The 22,635-nt window shown below is 36.8% G+C and overlaps 1 protein-coding gene across 1 annotated transcript in view; it reads right to left on the bottom strand.

Annotated features, from left to right (window-relative positions):
* LOC145691018 (uncharacterized) overlaps positions 1-12,161 on the bottom strand; it is a 28,446-nt gene extending 16,285 nt beyond the window's left edge. The window contains exon 1 of the mRNA XM_081766554.1: positions 11,594-12,161. Within this exon, the coding sequence (XP_081622680.1) occupies positions 11,594-11,755 (162 nt within the window). The 5' untranslated portion in view covers positions 11,756-12,161. The remainder of the gene's footprint in view (positions 1-11,593) is intronic.
* Positions 12,162-22,635: the final 10,474 nt, after the last annotated feature.

Genomic DNA, 22,635 nt, shown 5'->3' with positions numbered 1-22,635 from the left:
TAATTCTGATATACTGATCAAATTTTCGTCAGAAATGATCAAAATGTGAAATATGTACGGTAGTTGTAGAATGCTGTTTTATTTTATTTTATTACTTTATTTATTTTTGTATTCTCGTCTTTCGCTTATACTTTAAATAAGTGAAATATAGATGTATCTATCAAGATCAAAATGTGAACATGGTAATGGTAGATTTTTTTTTTTTTTTTTTTTACTTGTTGCTAACCACCATTTATTATGCTATTGAAGTGTGTATTTTTAATAATGTAATAATGTGTGTGAATTAAATAATGTAAAAGTGTTATCTAGAAAATCGAAATGTGAAAATGTGTTTAGACAGACTAAATGAATATATATATATATTATTGGTTATTTTCAAAAGTGTAACTGATGTAAATAAGGGTAAAGTAATTTTTTTTAATCTAAATTATATCTTTTTAATTTTATTTCTACTTTAATTCTCAATGAATAGAATAGAATTACGCAAGTGAACTCTTTTTAAGACTGGGCTGCTTTGCTGTTATTTGTTATCTCTAATTTAGCAAGTCAGTGCTTTCATTTTCTGGTTATTTATGTGAATGTACTCTTTTTAGTCAAAATATTTCTGATCACCCTAAATTGGATCCACCTGGACATGTCCTAGCAGTAGCCAGAATATTTTATGAGTAATTAAAGCTCATCTGCACTCTTACTGTGACCATTTTTCATGTATTATTGGACTTTCAGTTCTTTAAAAGTAAATGAAATGTTATTTCAATAAATTGAAGAATTACAGATAAAACTTTAGAATGCAATTGACAATTCAAGAAAGAAACAAACACACAATTTAATTAGGGTGTTTACAGGCACATACCACAGCCACGCACATGATACTGTTACTTCGATTTTATCCGCTTGGATTTTGTCCGACTTACCAGAATTTAGCTTGGATTTTGTCCTACACTCATCCCAACCATCGTTTTGATGCAAACTATTCTATTAAGTGCTTTTCTTTTATTTTCTACGGTACTTATGAAGCATTACGCAGTAAGTAAACACATAAATAGTAATAGTTATTGAAAGTTGATTAAAGAGTTTAAAACTCAGCAAATAAGGCTATCATCTGGGATTTGTTAAGAATAATTTGAGAATTACGTTGTAGCTGTCGTCAAATGACATTATCACAGTTTGTTTAACTGGTAACTGTTTCAGAAAGCAACTTCGATTCGAAACACTACAGGAATAGAATATTCACAGGACCTCAATTGCATTAGTGTTGTCATGTTGTGTAGTTAACAATCAAGGGAAAATGATACAATCAAATAGCAAGTATCTAGCGCAGAAGATGCATACATTAAGAGCCACGAAATCGACACGAAAGTTTTAAAGCCAACAGACTGTTATTAATGTGATGTTGGATACACATATATAGTACAGCCATTACCTATGCATGCATTTTGCAGTTTAATATATTTAATGTTCTTGTATGAACATATAAAGAATATATCTATGAATGACTAGCTATGTGTGATAATATTCGAGAATGTGTAGAAGAACTATACAGCCTAACGGATTTTCCGAAACATTACATTTTAATTTATGGAATAGCGCGTTGTGTATAATCGATCTGAACAGATTGTAATTAAATCAGTATGAGGGGTTACAGCTCATATTTCCTAGTACAAAAATTGGGTTGTCACTTTAAAAAATATAATAATAATAATAATAAATAAAAAAGCAGATAAGCAAAATTTATTACCACCTCATTAACTGAAAACACAAACGTGACTAAACACACTGCTACCAACCATTATTAAAATCCTTCTCAAGTTTTAGTAATGATTAGGAATGCATGATATCTTATCGTATTGCAAGACGCGATTGGGATTATAATAATTATTTTCTTGCAAGGTGCAAAAAATTACGATTTAAAAAAAATATTTTTTTCTTGATTTTTTCATTTAAATCAAATCTTTCTCCTCATATAATACAAGTTGCGAACAGAAGAAAAAAACATTAGGAATCAGTATTAAATGTTAATTATGCCATTTACGTGAAAGTACTGGGGTTGAATTTTGAATTAATCCCCAAGCGTTACCCTATTTCAATCCCAAATAATGTTTCTTAAGCGTTAAGGAGAAAGTACAGCGAAGTTTATCAACATGGCACTTTTTTTTCTCCACAAAAGTTTCTCATATTTGACAGGGACATGTTTTTTTAAAAAATCAGAACTAGCTTCCGGCACGAAATACATAAATTTCGTCTTAAGTTATGAAGTCAAAAAAGAAATTAAGTTTCGGAGAGGGAACCGGCCCCTATTATCTTGGAACAAAGACGCGCACACACAAGAATTTTCGTCTTAAATGTCTATTGTGATATCCCCATTGGAATAGTTAATGATTTACAAATCCTATGGTACGAAAAGTAAGCAGGATTCCCCCTTTACCCGTCCGAAACGGGTTTTTCCCTAGTCATCCTTCGTATGAAACGATCGTTTTCATACTGTGCTGTACATACATTTGAGTCTCATTGTATTATGATTATCTTCCATAATCGAAATAACAGAACAGAAAAGAAATTTTACTAATTTTCATACTATCTGAAACAATGGAATATTGGATGTGCATTGCCCCTTCCACCTAACTTGCGTTAGTTCTGTTGTAGAAGACTTCAAAATTTAGTTGGTCTTTTGCAGGTTGTGATACTGTAGCGTCCTCAGCTTGCAACTCTGAATAATAAGTGTGACTTATAAGTTTCCACTTAACATGTAAATTTAAGACATATTTCAATCGATATGTTAAATGGAAAGTTTGTGTTGGAATGGCAATATTGTTAACCCGATTATAATGAGGAATCTGCTAAACAATGTACCCCTGTCAATATTTGCATGCTACGAAAATATAGCGTTTTGTATCCATCACAGGCGGATCTAGAAGGTGAAAACTGGGGGGAGGAGCGGAAAGCCAAAACCCAGACTACAGTAGGTATATCACGAGATTACTATAAACCTCCAAAAATATATAAATAACAGTTTAAGTTATTTTTCTCACTAAAAGACTGAGGGGGGCTAGGTCCACCACTGCTATCCATTCGAATAAAAGCTACATAGGGCGTATCATGATAACCTGTACAGCTCAAAACTGAGTTACAGTACGTTTCTACTTTTTTATCATTATTTTTTTAAAATATCTGTATTAACAAGTAAACGTCTGGATATGGCAGAAAGAAATTTACTTTTTTCTTCTTTGATTTCATTCAGCATGTCAAAATAAGTGTTCAAGGAAGGCATGAGTTCTTCTTCCAATTCTTATGTATTTACCCTTCTACCAAACCATAGTCTTTTACTAAGGAAGATATAGCTCCAACCCTAGCTTAACTAGAAAGACGAGCTATACTTACTTGAATTACAATTACGCGCCCTTTCCTTCAATAAGAGTCTAGATTGTATACGCCCAAAACAACGAAATGACAAAGGAAGGTTTTGAATATCTCCCGACAAAGAAAAAAGTTGTTCGATGCTCTATTCGCTTTTAACTTGGTGACAAATTATCGGTGACATCGGAATTGATATTTACAGATATAATAAGGATAACTTTACGTTAATTACTTCTATTTTGATTTCGACTGGGTAAATGTTTAGCAGAAGGGGTTCCGAAATACGTAAAAAATGTAAAATTTAAAGGAGAAATGGAAGACGCAAGTACTTAGACCTAGCATAATCTAACCTACCCTAAGTAACGTAAAGTAACCTGAACTAACCGAAACTAACGTAATAATAAGTAAAATAAGCGAAATTCTATAATTTTATCGAAAATTATTCTGGACCCCAACACTAACATAATCTACAGAAACTAACCAAACCTAATCTAATCTAACCTAACCTAAACTGACCTAAACTCATCTAAACTGATCCAAACTGAACAGAAACTATCGATATTGTAACTTCTTTTTAAAGAAAAAAATAGCTAGACTCCTTCTGCTAAACATTGTCCTAGGATTGTGTTAGTTAGCTGTGCTCCAATATTTTTGTCCTGGGAAACGAAAAGGTGTTAATTCCGTTAACCAATGCCTGCTTTTCAACCTGACAATAATTACGGCAAGAGTTTCCTATCGCCATTTCATTCACTTTTTCGATTCAGTGATTTGATCTTTTGATTCCGGTTTTGAGAGCTTACCTGTTCTGCTAACTTGATTGCTAGTAGGAAGCAGTGGCCACGATTGGACGTTAAAAGTGGGGTGCAAGACATGATCTGAAGTTTTGTATATCAATGTTAGTTTACCTGGTTAATGCTAACACTTTGTTTGACGAAAGGTTGTATAACTAATAGGATACTACCTTTTTCAGTTGAAATACCGTATATCGTATTTCATAGTTTATTAAGTAAATTGACAAGTATGCACTAGCCCTTTGTAAATTGTCAAGTAGGTATTGAGCAATGGAAGTAGGTACTAGCCCTTTGTATTCTTAAACAACGAAAGTGATTTGATTTCTTGCTCATGAACATTTTAAAATTTTGTCTCGAAAATTGTGTGATCAGATTATTTAATAACAAATTTGAAAAACAAATAAATAGAAAGGATAATATTAATCATAGTAATGAATAATGAGGCTTCTTTTGCAAAAGTTGAAACCGGGGATTAACGAACAACTTATATTTATAATTTCACATATGCTATTATACGTGTTATTACTCTTAGAGAGACAGTGAATACGAGGGTTGGCAAAAACCATGGTTTTTATTTAAAAAACCAATAAAACCGTTTTTTTTTGGTTTAAACCAGGTTTTCATGGTTTAAATGATTTGCTCTATATATTCATATCATATATGGACAGAAATAAGTTTGTTTCGCGTTGATATCATTATGCAACAACCGGGTTATGCTGGAAGGGGTCACATAAGCTTAAAGCGGAATAAAAACCGCTTCTCCAGTTACATCCGAGAGAAATTGTCTTCCATTTGAACCCAGAACCAGGACTAATTGGCCACAAATGCGATACGTCTGCCGACTTACTCACGAAGGAATCCTGATAAAAAAAAAAAAAAAAAAAAAAAAAAAAAAACGTTGTACTGATCTTTACATGCTTCTTAATATAACTGTCAAGAGTCATTTCAGAAAGACAAAAAGATAAACAGTTGCACAAGTGAAACCATTACACAGAATTACATATGAGCAATTTCAAAGTACTACGGAGTACAGAACAACTAATTTAGTTCAAGTTAGTTAACAACGACTTTTATTGGTCCAAATTAAAGAAATACACCGACTTAATCTGCATATCAATAAGAAAAGTGAATAAAGATACGAATTACTTGAGTCCACTTTGGCTCAAACTCATTTATACATAAATAAATACCAAAGATACTTATTTCACTAAATGCCTCTCGTGGGGTCTGTATGACTCCCCCCCCCCACACACACAAAAAGTATGGCATTTTCGATGTATTTTATCAATAGTAAACATTGAAACGAAATAATATTTAGAATTTTTCTTCGATTGCAATTACATAACAATAATAACAACTACAAAAAAATCACAAAATAAACATTTATAAACTTGTAAAAAAAAAGTTGCTTTTGTAGTACAATCTTTTTGAGTAATGAATGGGGAATTTAGGTCTGAATATAATACGAATAATATACGGGAGTGAAACGTGATAACCTACAAATGTGTGTTAATCAAGATTTTACAAACACTTACACTTTTACGAACATTTTTTTGTTTTTTGGTTTAAACCAGTTGGTTTTTTTGAAAAAACCAGCTGGTTTAAACCACCTTGGTTTAAACCAGCCAACCCTGGTGAATACTACAAGCATATGCTACGACATTTAAAGAAATATTTTTTGCAGCTTTCCGAAACATTTTCGTTGTCATTAGGTGCAGTTTTCACTTTCTTGGAATACATCTAAACTCAAAAATAATTAGAATCACTCCACACTCCAGTTATGCAAAATAATCCTGAAATCTAGCATTATGTTGAATTCAATAAATTTAATTGTATATAAACTCGTATCCCCCCCCCCAAACACACCACTTCACTCGTATATTACACTGTAAAACAATGGAAAAGATAGAAGTTGTTCCTTATTACTGTTTTTTTTTATCAATATTCCTTGCTATTAGAAAAAAGAAAATACACTTTCGAAACTGGCAATTTTTATGCAATTAAAGAATAACTTGTGAATGACCTTTTTTATTTTTATTTATTTATTTTTACGAAGTGCTATTTCAATTAGTTTCAAAGCGGCTGACTAACACTGTAAGAAGAAATGAAAGTACGCTGGAATTATTGTGCTCCAATAGGTTAAATTTTGGACCATTTTCCGTAGCAATTAAAACGCAATTCTTGTAGCTTTCTTAACACCACGGGAAGAGAAATAACCAATACGTACTCAGGCAACGGCAAATGTGTGGCATCATTCTTTTCTATGAACCAGTAATATATATATACAATAACTTTACATTTCGAAATGAAACTATATACATCAATGGGTTACTTAAAAAAAGTGGGGGGAGGGGGAAACTGCCCCCCTAATCGCCGCCCATGGCAGGAAGTCATGTGCTCTTGATGCCTTTTTGTTTGAACGGGGAATTATGGATATGGTGTGACAGTCTTCAATGCTTCACGTGGTTTGTTGAGTGGGTGGTTCATTGCTATTAGTGTGGTGTTCGTGCAGTGTTAAATGCCATAGAGGTGCGTCGTTTGTTTTGCGAGTTTTTCGTTCGCATTAATGTTATCTTTGTGTCATGTCAAATCGTATAGAGGTTTCTTCTGATCAAAAAGTCATAGGAAATATAAATTTTTATAAGCTAACAACATTAATTTGCGGAAATGATGTTGACGCTTATAGATTTTGCTTTAATGTGACAGTATTAAACCTTTAAAGGATTTGTAGTGTCTGTGAAAAGGAGCAGAAGCTATTGAACACAGTTCGGCATAATCGGTTAAGAGCGTACTTTGTATGTTATAACCGTCAGTGTTCTTCTTACTTGAAGCAGTTGTCTGTGAGAACTGGCAGCTTTATTAGTGGATCTAAGTTGGGAGTACGTCAGATTCTTTTATATTATTTATGAAGGTTCATTTGGCTCTTTGTTAAGCAGAAGAAAAGTTTCCCATTGGCTCAACGTTTGCAGAGAAGTTTGTTTTGAGGCTGTAGTTCGGCATGTTGAACTTACCGGTGGTGTTCTGGTTACAGAATTGGGCAAAAGTACTTTTTATTTATGACGCATGCTGCGGAATTGTACACATCGCATTGAAATATGAGATATTTAGCTTTAATTATTTTTTCCTTAGCTGTAAAACATTTAATATTTGGGTTTGTTTGCTGTTGTTTCATTTCAAGTATATAGTTTTGTGAAATTTCCACTGCATGTTAACTGCCGTTTTTTAAACTGTAATGGGCTTAAAAAAGGATTAGAAGGGCGTGCTCCCCTCACTGTAAAATTATATCCCCTTCTAAGAGGGGGGCATGCACCCCCTCGTGCTTTTTTTTTTTTTTTTTTTTTTTTTTTTTTTTAATTATGAAAGTATGGTGGTTCTTGCTGTAGTTTCATCTATTATTTAATACGTAATGTATTTTAAGTTTTGTTATTTTTAGAATTGCTACGATACGAAGTTCGCTTAGTTCTATATGTATTAATACTTGAAACATGAAATGTCGTAAATAATAATAGAATCACTACACTCGGACCACCATAATTTATAACAGACTTGATTCGTAAGGAACTGGTTCCAGGTGGTATTTAACGAAATGTTCCGAGGAACCGGTTCTTCATTAACTGGTTCATTGAACAATTCAACTGAATGACATGGCCTAAGTAAACTTTTATCCATTGACTGCTCCCTAGAGGCTTATAGTGACTTATAGTGATCCTCTGTAAACCTTATTTCGCGTATACCCACCACGACTAACGCACCTGCTCTCTACGGACTCTCACCCTTGATACTGCTTGTGTTTGCCTGCTGCGCTCCTGTCGTGATTTAGCTAGATAGCATCCGTATTTTTCAGTGGTTACCAAGCACAAGTTGGTTGTTGTCCTCTACTCTGTAATTTTTATGCCATATCTAAACACTGTATTTATACTAATCACAATTACAAATAACGAACCGTAATCACTAAGTGAGCCAAAGTCACTACCAAGTGATTTGGGGATAAACTAAATAATATCTCAAAAGAGTACTCGAAGGCCTATGTTTAGCAGAAGGGGTCCAGCTCTTTTCTTTAAAAAATGTTACAATTTTGGTATTTTCTGTTCACATTCGGTTAGTTTAGGGTAGGCTAGGTTAGATTAGGTTAGTTTAGTTTATGTTAGGGTTAAATTCCAAGGTTGGGCGTCCGTTTCCAGCAAAATTTTTAAAATTTACGGGAAAGATATGGATAATTTGATCGTTTGTGTGCTTGATAATATATAAGAGTATCGAAAAATCTCTTTATTTGTTATATATAAGCGGTTACAAACATGGGACTATACGGCGAGCGGAGGGAACTACTTGGCGCAAGGTAACCGAACAGTTGCATTGTGGGAAGGAAACGAGCATTTATGTTATCAACATGGCGAATGTACAAGGGCAATGAACTAACAGATTTAACATTTGTGAAACAATACATTGATAACGAGCAAAATCTTTTAAAAGTTTGTGAAGAGCGCGGATTAATGAACCTAATAACAAATTGCAGAAAGTGTGGAAAGGAGATAACAGCGAAAAAACGCGGCGAAAGCGGACGCCCAACTTCGGAATAAATGCCTTAAGTTATATTAGTGTAGGGATCCCGCATAATTTTCCAAAAAATTATAGAATTTCGCGTATTTCTACTAATATTACGTTAGTTCAGGTTAGCTTAGGTTAATTTATGTTAGGTTAGATTTGGTTACGTTGTTACGTCTAAGCAGGGTGGGAAAAAATCATGATTTTTTTCAAAAAAATCATTTTTGTTGATTTTTTTGATTTAAATCGATTTTTTTGATTTAAATCAAATCTTTCTCCTCGTATAATGCAAGTCGCGAACTAAAGAAAAAGCATTAGGAATTAGTATTAAATGCTAATTATGCCATTTAAGTGAAAGTATTGGGGTTGAATTTTGAATTATCCCCAATCGTTAACCTATATCAATCCCAAACAATGTTTCTTAACCCTTTTAAATTATGGCTCTTTTTAAACGTAAATTATAGACTTTCAGTCAAGCAGCTACAGCATCATCCCTATTTATCCTAGGATCATGGTACATACATCACTCTTTTTAGAATAGAACAGTTTTTGAAACGGTAATATTCACATTTCCCTATCATGTCCCTGAAGCGGGAAATTTTGAGAGTAATCGGCATTTTTTTTTTACTTTTTTTTAAAAATTTTAATCCCCTCTGGATTCCCCTGTGTTAACGCACAGATCTCAAAAGCAACTGGGAAATACTAAGGGGTGTACTAAATGTATGTACAAAATTTCAAGCTTCTATCTTGAGTAGTAAGGGTGTGGAAATTATTTAACAATGGGCTAAGAACATTCCCAAGATGACCCGGATGTAATATAAAAATTTCCTCAGACATCCCTATTTATCCTAGGATCATGATTTGTACATTATTCTCTTAAGAATAAAACAAATTTTCAAACGTGTCCCTTCAAATGTCTCCATCATGTATCTGGGGCGGGTAAATCACGAAAAAATGAATTTTCTGTTAAAAATATCTTTTTTTTTTTTTTTTTTTAAATAAATAATACCTCTGTGGACCCCTGCCCCTGTTTTAAGGCAGAGATCTGAAACAAATCTGAAAAATACTGAGGGGTGCACTGAGTACATGTGTAAAATTTCAATCTTGTAGGTGCAAAAGTAAGCCCGCGAAAAATAATATTCCTCAAATACCCCAGATTCCCTTATAAAACAGGATCTCAGATAACAATTTCCTGCGACATCCCTATTTATCCTAGGAGCATACTACGTACATCATTTTTTTCAGAATAGAACAGCCTTTGAAACGGTACCATTCATATGTCTCCATCTGAGACGGGAAAATCACGAAAAAAGCAGTTTTTGTTAAAAATATCGTTTTTTTTTTTTTTTTTTTTTTTAACATTTTTGCCTCTCTGGACCCCGCTGTTTCTACAGAGATCTGAAAACATCTGAAAATTATTAAGGGGTGCAGTGAACGCGTGTGCAAAATTTCAGTCTTCTGAATGCAAAATATAACCCGCAAAATGCCAAATAATAATAATAATACGCATAACAAAAAAATCATTTTTTAAAATTTGACGTCATCACACACTATGCCTCAACGCAGAAAGGCGTGAAAGCATATGTAACATGTTCTAGAATGCCTCCAGTCTTGAAGAAAACGAAGTAAAAAGCTTTATTGGTACTTTTTTAATCGAATAATGAAGATTCTACCCTATCACCTAAAAATATTAAATATAATATAATTTAAATAGAATAATTTAATTATATAATTTAAAAGGTTAAGCATTAAGGTAAAAGTACAGCAACGTTTATCAAAATGACACTTTTTTTCACAAAAGTTACTTATATTTGCCACGGGCCTATTTTTAAAAACTCAGAACTAGCTTGTAGCATGAAATACATAAATTTCGCCTAAAGTTATAAAACAAAAAACAAAAATGGAGAGAGGATAGGACCCCTCTAAATACACCCTATTATCTAGGAACAAACAAACAGACACGCACAAAAAAGAATTTTCGTCTTAAATATCGATAGTGATTTCCCCGTTGGAATAGTTAACGATCTTAAAACCCAAACCCAATGTTACGAAAAGAAGAAAACAGGATTGCTCCGTTACCTGTTCAAAACGGGATTTTCCCTAATCATCCTCTGCATGACATTTGTTTTCATACTATACTGTACATTTGAGTCTCATTGTATTATGATTATTAATTTCCATAATCGAAATAACAAAACAGAAACGGGATTTTACTTATTTTCACTTTAAATTAATTTATTTCGGAATTCGATTTAAATCAACGATTTTTATTAAAAAAATCAAGTGATTTAAATCTTGATTTAAATCAGACTGATTTAAATCAATCCAACCTGCGTCTAAGTACTTCCATCATTCATTTCTCCTGTAAATTTTGTGTTTTTTACGAGCTTCTGGATTTTTTGTACTAAAAAGCTTATCGTGCAGATTTACAATGCGGGAGGGACCAAAATTTCATTACACAAAGAATCCCTTCAATACATAACCGACTGTTAGCACCTTTAAAAATTGAATTTTATAGGTAAATAGTATTCGCGATGCAGGTTAAATTTAGACGTAGGCAGCCAGTATAACTGCAAAGACAGAGTTACAAAAAAAATCACACCAATCTATCCTAGATTTTAATTGCAAGTAAGGTTATCTGTTTAGAGCAAGGAGAATACGTTGGGTACCTCCCGATTCATTGAAAAGAAATGACAAAACTACAATACACAGAACCACTACTATCGACTATTTTGTTAAAGAAGAGATCCAGCTGTATCCAATGTTAAATTTTCACTTTCTATCAACGAATTGAATGCTACTTGAGGCTGTTAAGGTAGGGTAGGTTGAGTTCGTATAGATCTTTTGTTTCTGGAGTATTTCTGTAACACTTAACTCCTAATATTTAGCAATATATTTGTACTCACTGTAAGGGATAGGCACGCCAAAATTTTGTGAACAAAACTTTTACCAGCATGATGTCCTTCAAATATATCCACTTTCAACGCATTCACCAAATTTTGTAAACAGAAGCGACAAAGCGTCTCTGGATTGTCCACTGTATTGGTCATTTCATAAGAATTTTCCATTCTTAGTACTAGTCGGTCATAATGTTTTTGCGTGACTTCATGAATATTAAATATATTATTCTCTCTCTCTCTCAATGTTTTGATGCTCCAGGAACTCGTCCGCTGAGCAATACAGACGGTTAAATGGGTATCTATACTTGTAGAGATGAATGGTCAAGGATCAATTTGGGAACAAAATAAACAAACACAATAGAAACAATCACTTCATGTGGAACACTAATTCTGTCGAAGAAACTATATATTACAAACTGCGATGAATAATATAAGCACTGCACTGTTGATCACTTTGACACCATTACAAGTCGTAGTTGTTCACTATGTAATATTGAAGCAGATGGTAAAGAACAGGATGGTTTTTGTTAGCTAGTAAGAAGGACACTGTTACGGGGCTAGTGAAATAAACAGAATGAATGACTGTGCTGAGTATTGGACGGTAACCAGGCGTTACAGAGAACTGAAAGGTCAGGTGATCAATAGAACCTTCATTTTCTCCACAATAACAGAACGTGAGGGGCGCTACTGCTGTTTATATTGCTGGATGGGAGTCTGAGCAGTATGAAGACGAAGGCGAGAATATAAACAATGATGTTTTCTTGTCCAATTATGAGGGGCCTCCCATTTTCTCGTGGTGGGAGTCGGTTCTAGTTGCCAATAATAAATCCCTAGTCCTGATCGTTGTTGTTATTGGTAGGTTCGCCATTCGGTTTGCCGTTTCTGGAGCAGCATCTCGGCGAAAGAAGATGCTGGAAGCCGGAGATCAATCGGTATGCCATGTTGTGTTGCATATCTGCTCAGGATATCGCTGACTTCGTTCCCGGGGATGTCGCAGTGTGAGGGCGTATGAATTAACGTAACCACTTGATGATTGTTATGTAATATTCGAAGCTGTTGGCGAATATTGATGTGCAACCATGTATTGGCAGATGTCCATGGGGTTCTACATATTCTTTTTAACGCACTAAGGCTATCATTACAAATTCCCACGATAGGTAATTTTCGTTGTAGGGCGACTTTTAATTGCCCAGCTTTCTGCTAAATAGATTGATGTATTCGGTGGAAGTCTATGAGTCTCTGCGTAATTAAGCGCTGGTATATAAATTCCTGCTCCAACCACAGATCCATGTTCGGTATACTGTTTAGAAGCATCCATGTAAATTAAAATGGTATTGGAGTGATGAGATTGAATGTGATGTTCCCAGATGGCGCACTATCTGGGGCTGATTGGAGCGAGGACGTTTGAAAGAGACCACCAGTTGCTCAAGTGTGGGAGAATGTAGAAGAGTATTATATTGTGCAGTATAGCATGGTAGTGTCGGTCCTCGATGCAATTGATTGAGCAAGTTATGAATACTAACGAATGCTCGATAAATCCAAGGTAGCTGTTTATAATATGGAAGTCGGGTATGAAGGTTGCTATTGTATAGGAATTGTAATTTCGGTAATAATAGGGAGGAGGTGCAGCATATTCGTTGAAGGAGGAATTTTTTAGCCACAAAATATGTTTTCACTGGGAAAGGAATTGTTCCAGTTTCTTCTAAAAGTGCTGAGGAAGGTGCCGTCTTTGGTTGTCGGAATATAATTCGCTGTGTTGTGGCTTGAAGACGGATGTGATGTTCGCTGATCCGTTTGGGTAGTGGAGAGAGTAATATTCCGCCATATTGAAGTTTTGCATCCACACATTTTTACAAAAAAAAGTCGATAAAATAAATAAATAAAATAAAATGTAAAATAAAAATGTAAAAATAAAAATAAAAATAAAAATAATGATGATGATACTGATATTGCGTTTCTGTATGATGTTCCCTTTCCTCGAGACTATGGCTGCGTGAATGTGTCACCGACTGATGAACGCGAACCCACCGGGCCCAGACGGGTATAGCTATCAACACTCACTGACCCATCCACTACACCAATCATCTCCGGAAAATAGAACTCAAGTTGACCCTAAATATAAAGATTTCTAAGCCTCCTTCATTCTCACTCGCAGCCCAGTATCCCGATCCGCAGTTCATAGCCTGCATCCCATCGCGAGATAAGGTTACAAACCACAATCCGACAGAACAAGACACTGACCCAAGAGTGAAACTGACGGTGAGTGCTTCGAAAATCTAAATGTGTGTGTTTACTAACCCAGATAAAAAAAATCTCGAATCGAATCTAAAGCGCGCAACGGGATGAAATTTCGAAAAAGAAAACTGAATGCCAAAAAATGAATTTTGCTGATATTATTAACGAAGTGAAATTTCCTGGCAGGTCTGTGATTCCAACCCCGGTCACACTAAGTGAAAACGATTCTATACGTCTCAAGATGCTATAATATACTTTCGTTACACTATTCACGTACTGCTTTAAACACTCTACTTTCTGAGTACCAACAATACTATTGAAGTTACTATACGACATCGTTTTAAAATAACTATCTAACTTAACCTAAAACATATAAAATCACTTTATTCAACAGATTAATAATATAGCACACACCCTGCTTCTTACCGAGGACATATGGGACGTCGACCATTCAGCTCTACTTTTGTATATTGTTAAAATAAAAAAAAGTCTTAAACTATGTGCTTAAAATTCGAATTTCTGGTTTCTGGTGAAAGGAATTTAAAATACATAACGAACGTGTTGTTGTTGACGAGCATCTCCCATTACCAATAGCTATGCAAGCACCCTTGTTATCAATGTGAGTCGAAACTTTGTATACATTTTGTCTCATCGTATTCAAACTAAAGTGAAGGTAAGCACAAACCAGAGAATGGATTTTGTTCTGTGATATAGCAGTACGGAAAATAATAAATAACAGAAAAAGAATATACGAAATTACATATCCAAAATATAATTTTGGGGTGAAATGTATGTACTCGAAAGTATACACATTTCATGGACTGTTGGTAACAAACATCCACACTGAAACTCCAAAAGAACAATCCTCCCCCCCCTCCATTGAACGAGTGATTTATGTTACATCGCAGAGTTTGTATATTGTACAACTTAGGGAAAACTACGCAGCGTTTAGCACATTTTATAAGGCATCACAACACCCGATATAAACATGTCTGATACGAAAGAGGTTAGAATTTAGAGGTTCTCACGTGGCCAAAACAACAGTAAATTTGGATGCTATCACTTACTTGGATTCCATGAAAGAAATATAGATACCTTCCAGGTCTGTCCTTCCTAGCCAGACTTTCTTGAAGAAGATATTTTTTTTTCGCTCCCACTCAAGTGAGTGAGTTAATAGCGAATACAAAACACAAAAGGCATTTGCTGGCCTTCACGTTCGATTCCCGACACGGTTTCACCCAAAAGGCTGGCGTCAGTCCTGCACGCTCTGATGTATTCGTTTGTTTTCACTTCCACAACTTTACAGTGCATCGAGCACAGCAACCAACTCACTGCCTTCCATATTATGTCCACAGATATCAATGGTATCAATTATTTTGTGTCGAAACCTTTAAATACTTCTCTTTTCCACGTTTTTATGGACGGAGATTATCGTACGGATTCCGGTAAAAAAATGACAATGGGAAGAAGATCCCTAATTGGAGGTTCATTGTGACGTAACTATACGATGATAGGTGTACTCCTCAAGATCAAAGGAGCCGAAAAATCTCAACCACAACTGTGATTGCGGAAGATCCAATCACAGATAATTTAGATTAAACAAAGGGATGCTTCAAGAAGCTACTATGGCTGACTTTACAAATGAAAAATTTTAAAGAAGATTTTTGAAATAAAAATTTTGAATTCTTTTGAAGATCCCCTAAGCCAAAAATATGAATGAAAATTGATTGGAAAGGACTAAATACGACCAGATATTACCTTATTTCCCAAAATAATATTATATTTTAGCTAAATATACGAATAATTATTCAATGTAAATATATTACCATATATTTCCCTCTAAATATACTAAAATCATTAGTTCAAGGAACTTAACGCAAATTTTGCGATCTACTTCAAATCAAGTCATTGATTAATTATATATTAAAAATAAAATTTTAATAAATATTAAATTCATATATATACTGGTTGCCCAAAACTTCCGGGCCATGTTACATTATACGATGTATAAGGTAACATCCTCCGGGAGCTTCGGAAAAAAAATCTAACTTAGAAGTCCTAAGTTAAGCTCCTTTTTTTTCTCTATCCTAACATTTTAATCATAAAATACACTAATGCAATGCAATCAATATAGGAAATGTTTTGACAATTTTTCAGTGACCTTAATCCTAACAAAGAATTTATAACTACTCTATACGGAAAAAGGAAAATTGGACACAAAATAGACAAAAACAAACAAAAATTACCTTAATCTAAATTTAACCTACGATTCTCTTTCTTTTTTCTCTCGACTATGTTTTGTTTCTGTTCAACCTCCCAACAGCTCTCTCCTCTTTTCTTCAGAGCATCGAAATAATTTGAGATTATCGAAACTCTGAGTACCAATATTCTCTCCTTTTAAACTTTGTAATCTCGCTGAATTTCTAGTTATAGCGGAAACAATATATGGTCCCACATAGGTATCCATAAACTTGGCAAATATTTTCTTTGGTATGGATGATACGTGATGAGTTTTAACCATTACCAATGAGCCTTCTGTAATGGTATCCTGATGTTTCTGCTGTTTACGTTCTTTCTTGGGCACCATTGCTGGACTAGATATTACGAGTTTCCTGTCTTCACTGACAGGAAGTGACTCTTTTGGCCAGATAAAGTTCTCCTTGAAGCTCTTGGACGCAGAGTAGCATAGGAAACGCTCTGCCGGTGTGCATCCAAGTGCATCACACCAGGAATGGTTACACAAATCTTGGGCGGCTTTTAGAAAGGTACTCCATTTGGATTGATTCTCGCTACAATAGAGGCGGAGAATGCGGTGGAGGTCACGATGTCTGCGCTCGATAATGCCATGGGAGGAAGGATGGTATGGCGTGGTAAGTATGTGTTTGATTCGGTGTTTTTGACAAAATTCTCGCCAGACGCGCGACAAGAATTGCGGACCTTGGTCACTCACCAAATACTTAGGATAAGGTAGTTGATAGTAATATCTTTTCTCTAGGACAGCCACAATCTCCCTCGTGTGAGCCGTCCTAAGGGGGAAGAAACACACGAAGCGACTGTAGACGTCCAAGATAGACAAGATATACTTATAACCCTGACTCCTAGGAAGGGGCCCGACCGGGTCGAGGCATTGTTTCTCGAAGGAAGCAGAGGCCTCAACATGGCAGGGTTCCTTTCTGATCACCCTGTACGAGTACTTAGTTCGTGCACAAGGAAGGCATTCTTGAATATACTTAGTAAAAGTCGCACGCATACTTTTCCAGTGAAACATGGCCTTAGCGAACGACAAACATCGCTTCACACCAAAATGGCCTTTGTTGTGAATCGCCGAAACAATATTTTCCACCAAACAGAATTTTAAGAATTTCTAATATAAACTAAATGATTCTCCACACGTATCCTGTCATTGTCTCGAGAAACCTTCCAAATGGCGTGTAGCTTTCTACAATACGGATCTTTCCGCTGTTCTCGCCTCAGTTCCGCGACATCCAAGAGGTCAGCGTCCTCCGCGGTCAAAAAATTTATAAAATGATCCTCTTCTGCCTCAGGAATTTCTGGAGGATAACGGCTCAATAGGTCAGCGATTTCATTGTCAGAGCCTTTGATGTGAACAAACTGCAGATCGAAACGTTGCAGTTTGAGCAGAAGACGAGTAGTTCGAGCATCAAGATTTCTCAAACTGAAAGCATATGTGACTGCAGCATTGTCACAGTGGACCGTAGTCCGGCGACCTAAAATGAAGTAGGAGAACTTTTCGCAAAGGAAAAGGACAGCTGCCAACTCTAACTGGAAGACTGATAAGGAGGCCTCATTACTTTTAGGATTTATTTTTACAGAAGATCCTGAAACAAGATGACCAAGAAAAGGAATTTCGAATTTGAAGAAGTTGCATTTCCGAAAATTGAGAGAAAGATTAGCCGAACGAAGAGTGTTGAAGACCTTTTCTAAATGCTGGAAATGTTCGTCTATGGAAGATGAAAAACAAAGTACGTCGTCCAGGTAAACTATAAGAAAATTTTTGAAGGTTTCTAATCCAAAAAAAGTGTGCATGACAGACTGGAAAACCGCTGGTGATGATTTCAAACCCATTGTTAAACGAGTCATTTGATACTGACGTCCTTTGTAAACAAAACTAACATATTTGTAAGAGTCTGGATGGATCGGGACACTATGATATGATTGCGTACAGTCCAACGAGGTGAAAATGGTTGCACCACTGACTCGCGCGATTAGATCGGAGATCGGCTCGACCTGAATCTTTGGTACAATCACACGCTCATTGATACCACGCAAATCAATCACGGGCCTTAGCTCTCCAGACGCCTTACGCACAATATGTACAGGGCATCTGTAAGGTGAAGGACCTTCAACAATAATCCCAAGTTTTACCCACTTATCTAAGACCTCCTCAAACTCTTTTTGAAGATGAATGGGTACAGGATACAACCTTCCTACCACCGGGAGGTCGTCGGAAAGCTGTATTCTATACGGCTCGACCTTTATGACACGGGGATTCTCTGTGAAGAGACACCTGAATCGAACTAATAATGAAAATAACCTCTCCTGAGAATCCGAATCGAGATCGGTTCTCTGAGAAACAAAGTCCCGAAGTTCCTCCTTCGTAACCGAGGGTTGAAATAAAGAGTCGTCCTCTTTATCTGAAGTTAATTCTGCGACAGTAACCTGGCAACAATGCTGCTGTTCCATGTCAATAGAAATGATCTGTCCCGAGTCTGATTCAAGCGAAATTTCTTTAGATTTACAATTTAGAGAAAGGTTGTACCGAACGAAAAATGGGAATCCTAAAATACAGTGTGCTTTTTATTTCTGAACAACATAGACTGGGACTTCAAACACACAACCTTGGATAGTGAAGTTTAAGATCTGGAAACCTTTAACTTGGAATGATTCGTCTCCTGTAAAACCTTTTAAAGAGATATTAGTTTTCGGTCGAAGTTTGGCAGAAGGATAGATCTCTTTTATTCGCCTCCAAGCATCTCCCGAGAGCAAATTCGTATCCGCTCCAGAATCTAGGATACAAACCAAAGATAACTCTCCTACCGAACAAGTTAGAGTGGGTGAGGGATAGGATAAGAGAACACTCCTTTCCGCACTGGAGTCACGCTCCCTCTCGTCTATCACGAAACGAACCGAGAACAGAGGCGTGCCCGATTTGTTTCCCCGAATTCCGGAAGTTACCAAAACATCTAATTTTGAATTTTGAGGTTCGAAATTAACTTCTGGACAGGTTGATGCCAATGAAAAATTTTGATGTTCCGTTACCGAACTTTCTTCTTTTTGGGGAGTCGAGGAATTCATATCGCAGTCCACAGTCTCCCCTAATGAGGGCTGCGACATGCATTTCCCGAACTATTCCCATTCGCTTCAGATGACTGCGCCATCGGCGGCATGAACGACGTATACGGCGGAGGCCAACCAGTGGACATAGCCATGTTCACCGCTGGGGAAGGAGTGGATGTGGGAGTCGCCACTCCTCCTCCAGGAGGCAAATTCGGCATGTATCCTGGATAGGCTTGCGCTCCCGGTATATGGTTCGAATTCGGCGCGCACTGTTGGGATGCACCTCGATGACATCCAAAGTTCGTCGCTCCCGATTGGTAGTTAGGATTGAAAACATATGGAACATTCTGGTTTCCGTTCCCCCAGTTTTGCCTTCGGTTCTTGTTGTGCCAGGGTCTTCTGGCCTGAAAATTTCTTCTTCGACCTCGGTTCCCCAAGAATCGATTGCCATTTCCATTTCCCTTGGCATCACCATTCTTCTTTCCTTCGTCCTCCTCCGTCTGCGACGAAGTGTCTTTTGTCTGTTGAGACTTCCCGTTCTTTTCGGTCTTTTTCCCAATCTTGGCCTGCCGAATGTGCAGACGCTTAAATTTCTTATCTGTTACTGGTTCCATAGGTTCCGGATGACCTTCTATTTCGGCTATCTTAACAATCAGATGCTGGATATTCTTGGGCTCCACGGCTCGCAACAATCTAGCATCTCCAGCTGGCAGACAATCTAGGACAATTTCAATGAGTTCTGTCTCATCTGGATGTTGTGCCACAGCATAGTATTCGGCTATGACCTTCCAGGCAAAGTCAGTTAGCCGGTTATACTTGGACCGTTCAAATTTCATTCCTTGTATGAATTTCTTCTGCAGGCGTTCCATCTTGGCCGAGAAGTAGTGCTCCTTAAATAGACGCACAAAGTCAGCATAACTGTTGATGTCTTTACAGACCGTTTGCTACCAAGTCTTGGCCCCAGCCGACAAACAACACGGTACCAAAACCATGCGTTCGTATTCCGACGCGGAGATTATCTTAAACGCCTGTTCTAAGTTTTCTAGAAAAGACCTGGCCAAACCATATTCTCCAGTGAAGTTTGGTAAGTGATTTAGCTCCGACAGCCTTAAATTTAACGCCCTATTTCCAGAACATCCCTCATATCTGCCGGGATTCAGGGGAGAGTTGCAGCCAATCACAGGGCTCTTTGCATTATCATGATTTTGTCCAAAATTCGAATAAGAAGTATAATTTGGTCCAAAAGGTAAGTTGCTTGGCATCGATACCACTGTGTGACTACATACTCCCTCCGGAATTCCAACAAACGAAGGAGTCCTATCTGCAACAGTACTTGACACTACATGACTTAAGCTACATACATTGGAAGTCGAGACCGAAGCCTGAGACCACGTCAATAAAGGATTTAAAGCCCTAGAGGCAACCTGACCACTCATGATATCCCCACAGGCGGGACTGGAATTGTTCGTGACCAACGAATGCGAATTTAAGTCAAACGGCCAGACATTCTTAGTGTGAACTCTGGTCGGCTGACAGACAGAGACTGTCACCGTTGGGACAGTACGAGTCTCCCCAACCGAAGAGACTGGTACATCCACTCGGGTGTCAGAGTCTGTTCCGTCAGAGTCAACACCCTCACAACCAACAAAGTCACGTGACCGCTTGCGACCGGCACGATCTGGTTTACTTTGCTCCCGATCCTTCACCAAAGTTTGGATCTTAGCCTCGAGTACGTCATACGATTTCTGGGTGCTCGACTCGAGATGCGATAGTTCTTTGGCGAGCTGATCACATCTGCGATTTTGCTTTTCTATTGACAACCGGAGATTCTCCTCAACGGTGTCCACCCGCGTTGTTATCGTATCCTGAAATTCCCCCACCGAAGTGTACAAATCGCGAACTTCGTTCCGGAGGTCCGATACGTCCTTCGTTACATTTTCGACTCTTTCATTTACAATTTGCTCCATTTCCGACTTTAACAAATCAAATTTTTGATTCATCGCGTACAAATTATTATCTACTTTATCAAACCTTTGGTTCATAATACTGTCAACCTTTTCAAATTTTTGGTCCAAAGTTAAAGTTTGACTAAAACGTTCTAACATTTTCGCAAGGTCTGTCACGGATGCAGGTGAACCTGCAGTTCCGACACTCTCTCCACCGTTGTGTAAGAGTTTCTCTCCCGTGTCGTGCGTCGCGGTGTTCCATTCACTTCCACTTTCCTGTGACTTGGAAAGCGATTGCACAGTCAGCTGTTTGGCCACACACGTTTTACAAAACCAGGGCTCACTACACTTATTCAATTGTTCTACCTGAACGTCGGTTATACCATAGCACTGTGCATGCACCCATCCAGAACAACCGTCACAATACACACTGAAGCCCTGTATTTCCTCACTACAACACACATATTCATCCGGGCTACAGGATTCAGTACTTGACCTGCTACCAGCAGACATCTCCATTTCATATAAATTGTTTTCCCCAAGTTACACATATACAAACTCAAGAGTGCCTACACATCGTTCAAGGAGTCGTCTGTCACAACAGTCCCCATTACATTACACTGCTCTTTCAATATGATTCACTTAGCACTCGCGAAAGATTGAAATAACAGATCCTGGCTGTGGAACGCCAATTTTACAAAAAAAAGTCATATAAAATATAAAAATAAAATAAAATGTAAAATAAAAATGTAAAAATAAAAATAAAAATAAAAATAATGATGATGATACTGATATTGTGTTTCTGTATGATGTTCCCTTTCCTCGAGACTATGGCTGCGTGAATGTGTCACCGACTGATGAACGCGAACCCACCGGGCCCAGACGGGTAAGCTATCAACACTCACTGACCCATCCACTACACCAATCATCTCCGGAAAATAGAACTCAAGTTGACCCTAAATATAAAGATTTCTAAGCCTCCTTCATTCTCACTCGCAGCCCAGTATCCCGATCCGCAGTTCATAGCCTGCATCCCATCGCGAGATAAGGTTACAAACCACAATCCGACAGAACAAGACACTGACCCAAGAGTGAAACTGACGGTGAGTGCTTCGAAAATCTAAATGTGTGTGTTTACTAACCCAGATAAAAAAATCTCGAATCGAATCTAAAGCGCGCAACGGGATGAAATTTCGAAAAAGAAAACTGAATGCCAAAAAATGAATTTTGCTGATATTATTAACGAAGTGAAATTTCCTGGCAGGTCTGTGATTCCAACCCCGGTCACACTAAGTGAAAACGATTCTATGCGTCTCAAGATGCTATAATATACTTTCGTTACACTATTCACGTACTGCTTTAAACACTCTACTTTCTGAGTACCAACAATACTATTGAAGTTACTATACGACATCGTTTTAAAATAATTAGCTTTGTACTGGACAATGAAAGATTTTGTTTCGACTCGCACGCTTTATTTACACTAACTTTCTGTATGATAAGAGATAACAGGAGAATACATTAAAAAAAAAAAGGTTGGAAATTGAAGAAAATTCTTGACATAGCTGA

Source organism: Thermobia domestica, chromosome 7 (assembly GCF_964235325.1).
Source record: "Thermobia domestica chromosome 7, izTheDome1.hap1.1, whole genome shotgun sequence".
NCBI classification, from domain to species: Eukaryota; Metazoa; Arthropoda; class Insecta; order Zygentoma; family Lepismatidae; genus Thermobia; species Thermobia domestica.
Note: the sequence above shows the minus strand (reverse complement) of the source record. Positions and strands in the feature narration are given on the sequence as shown.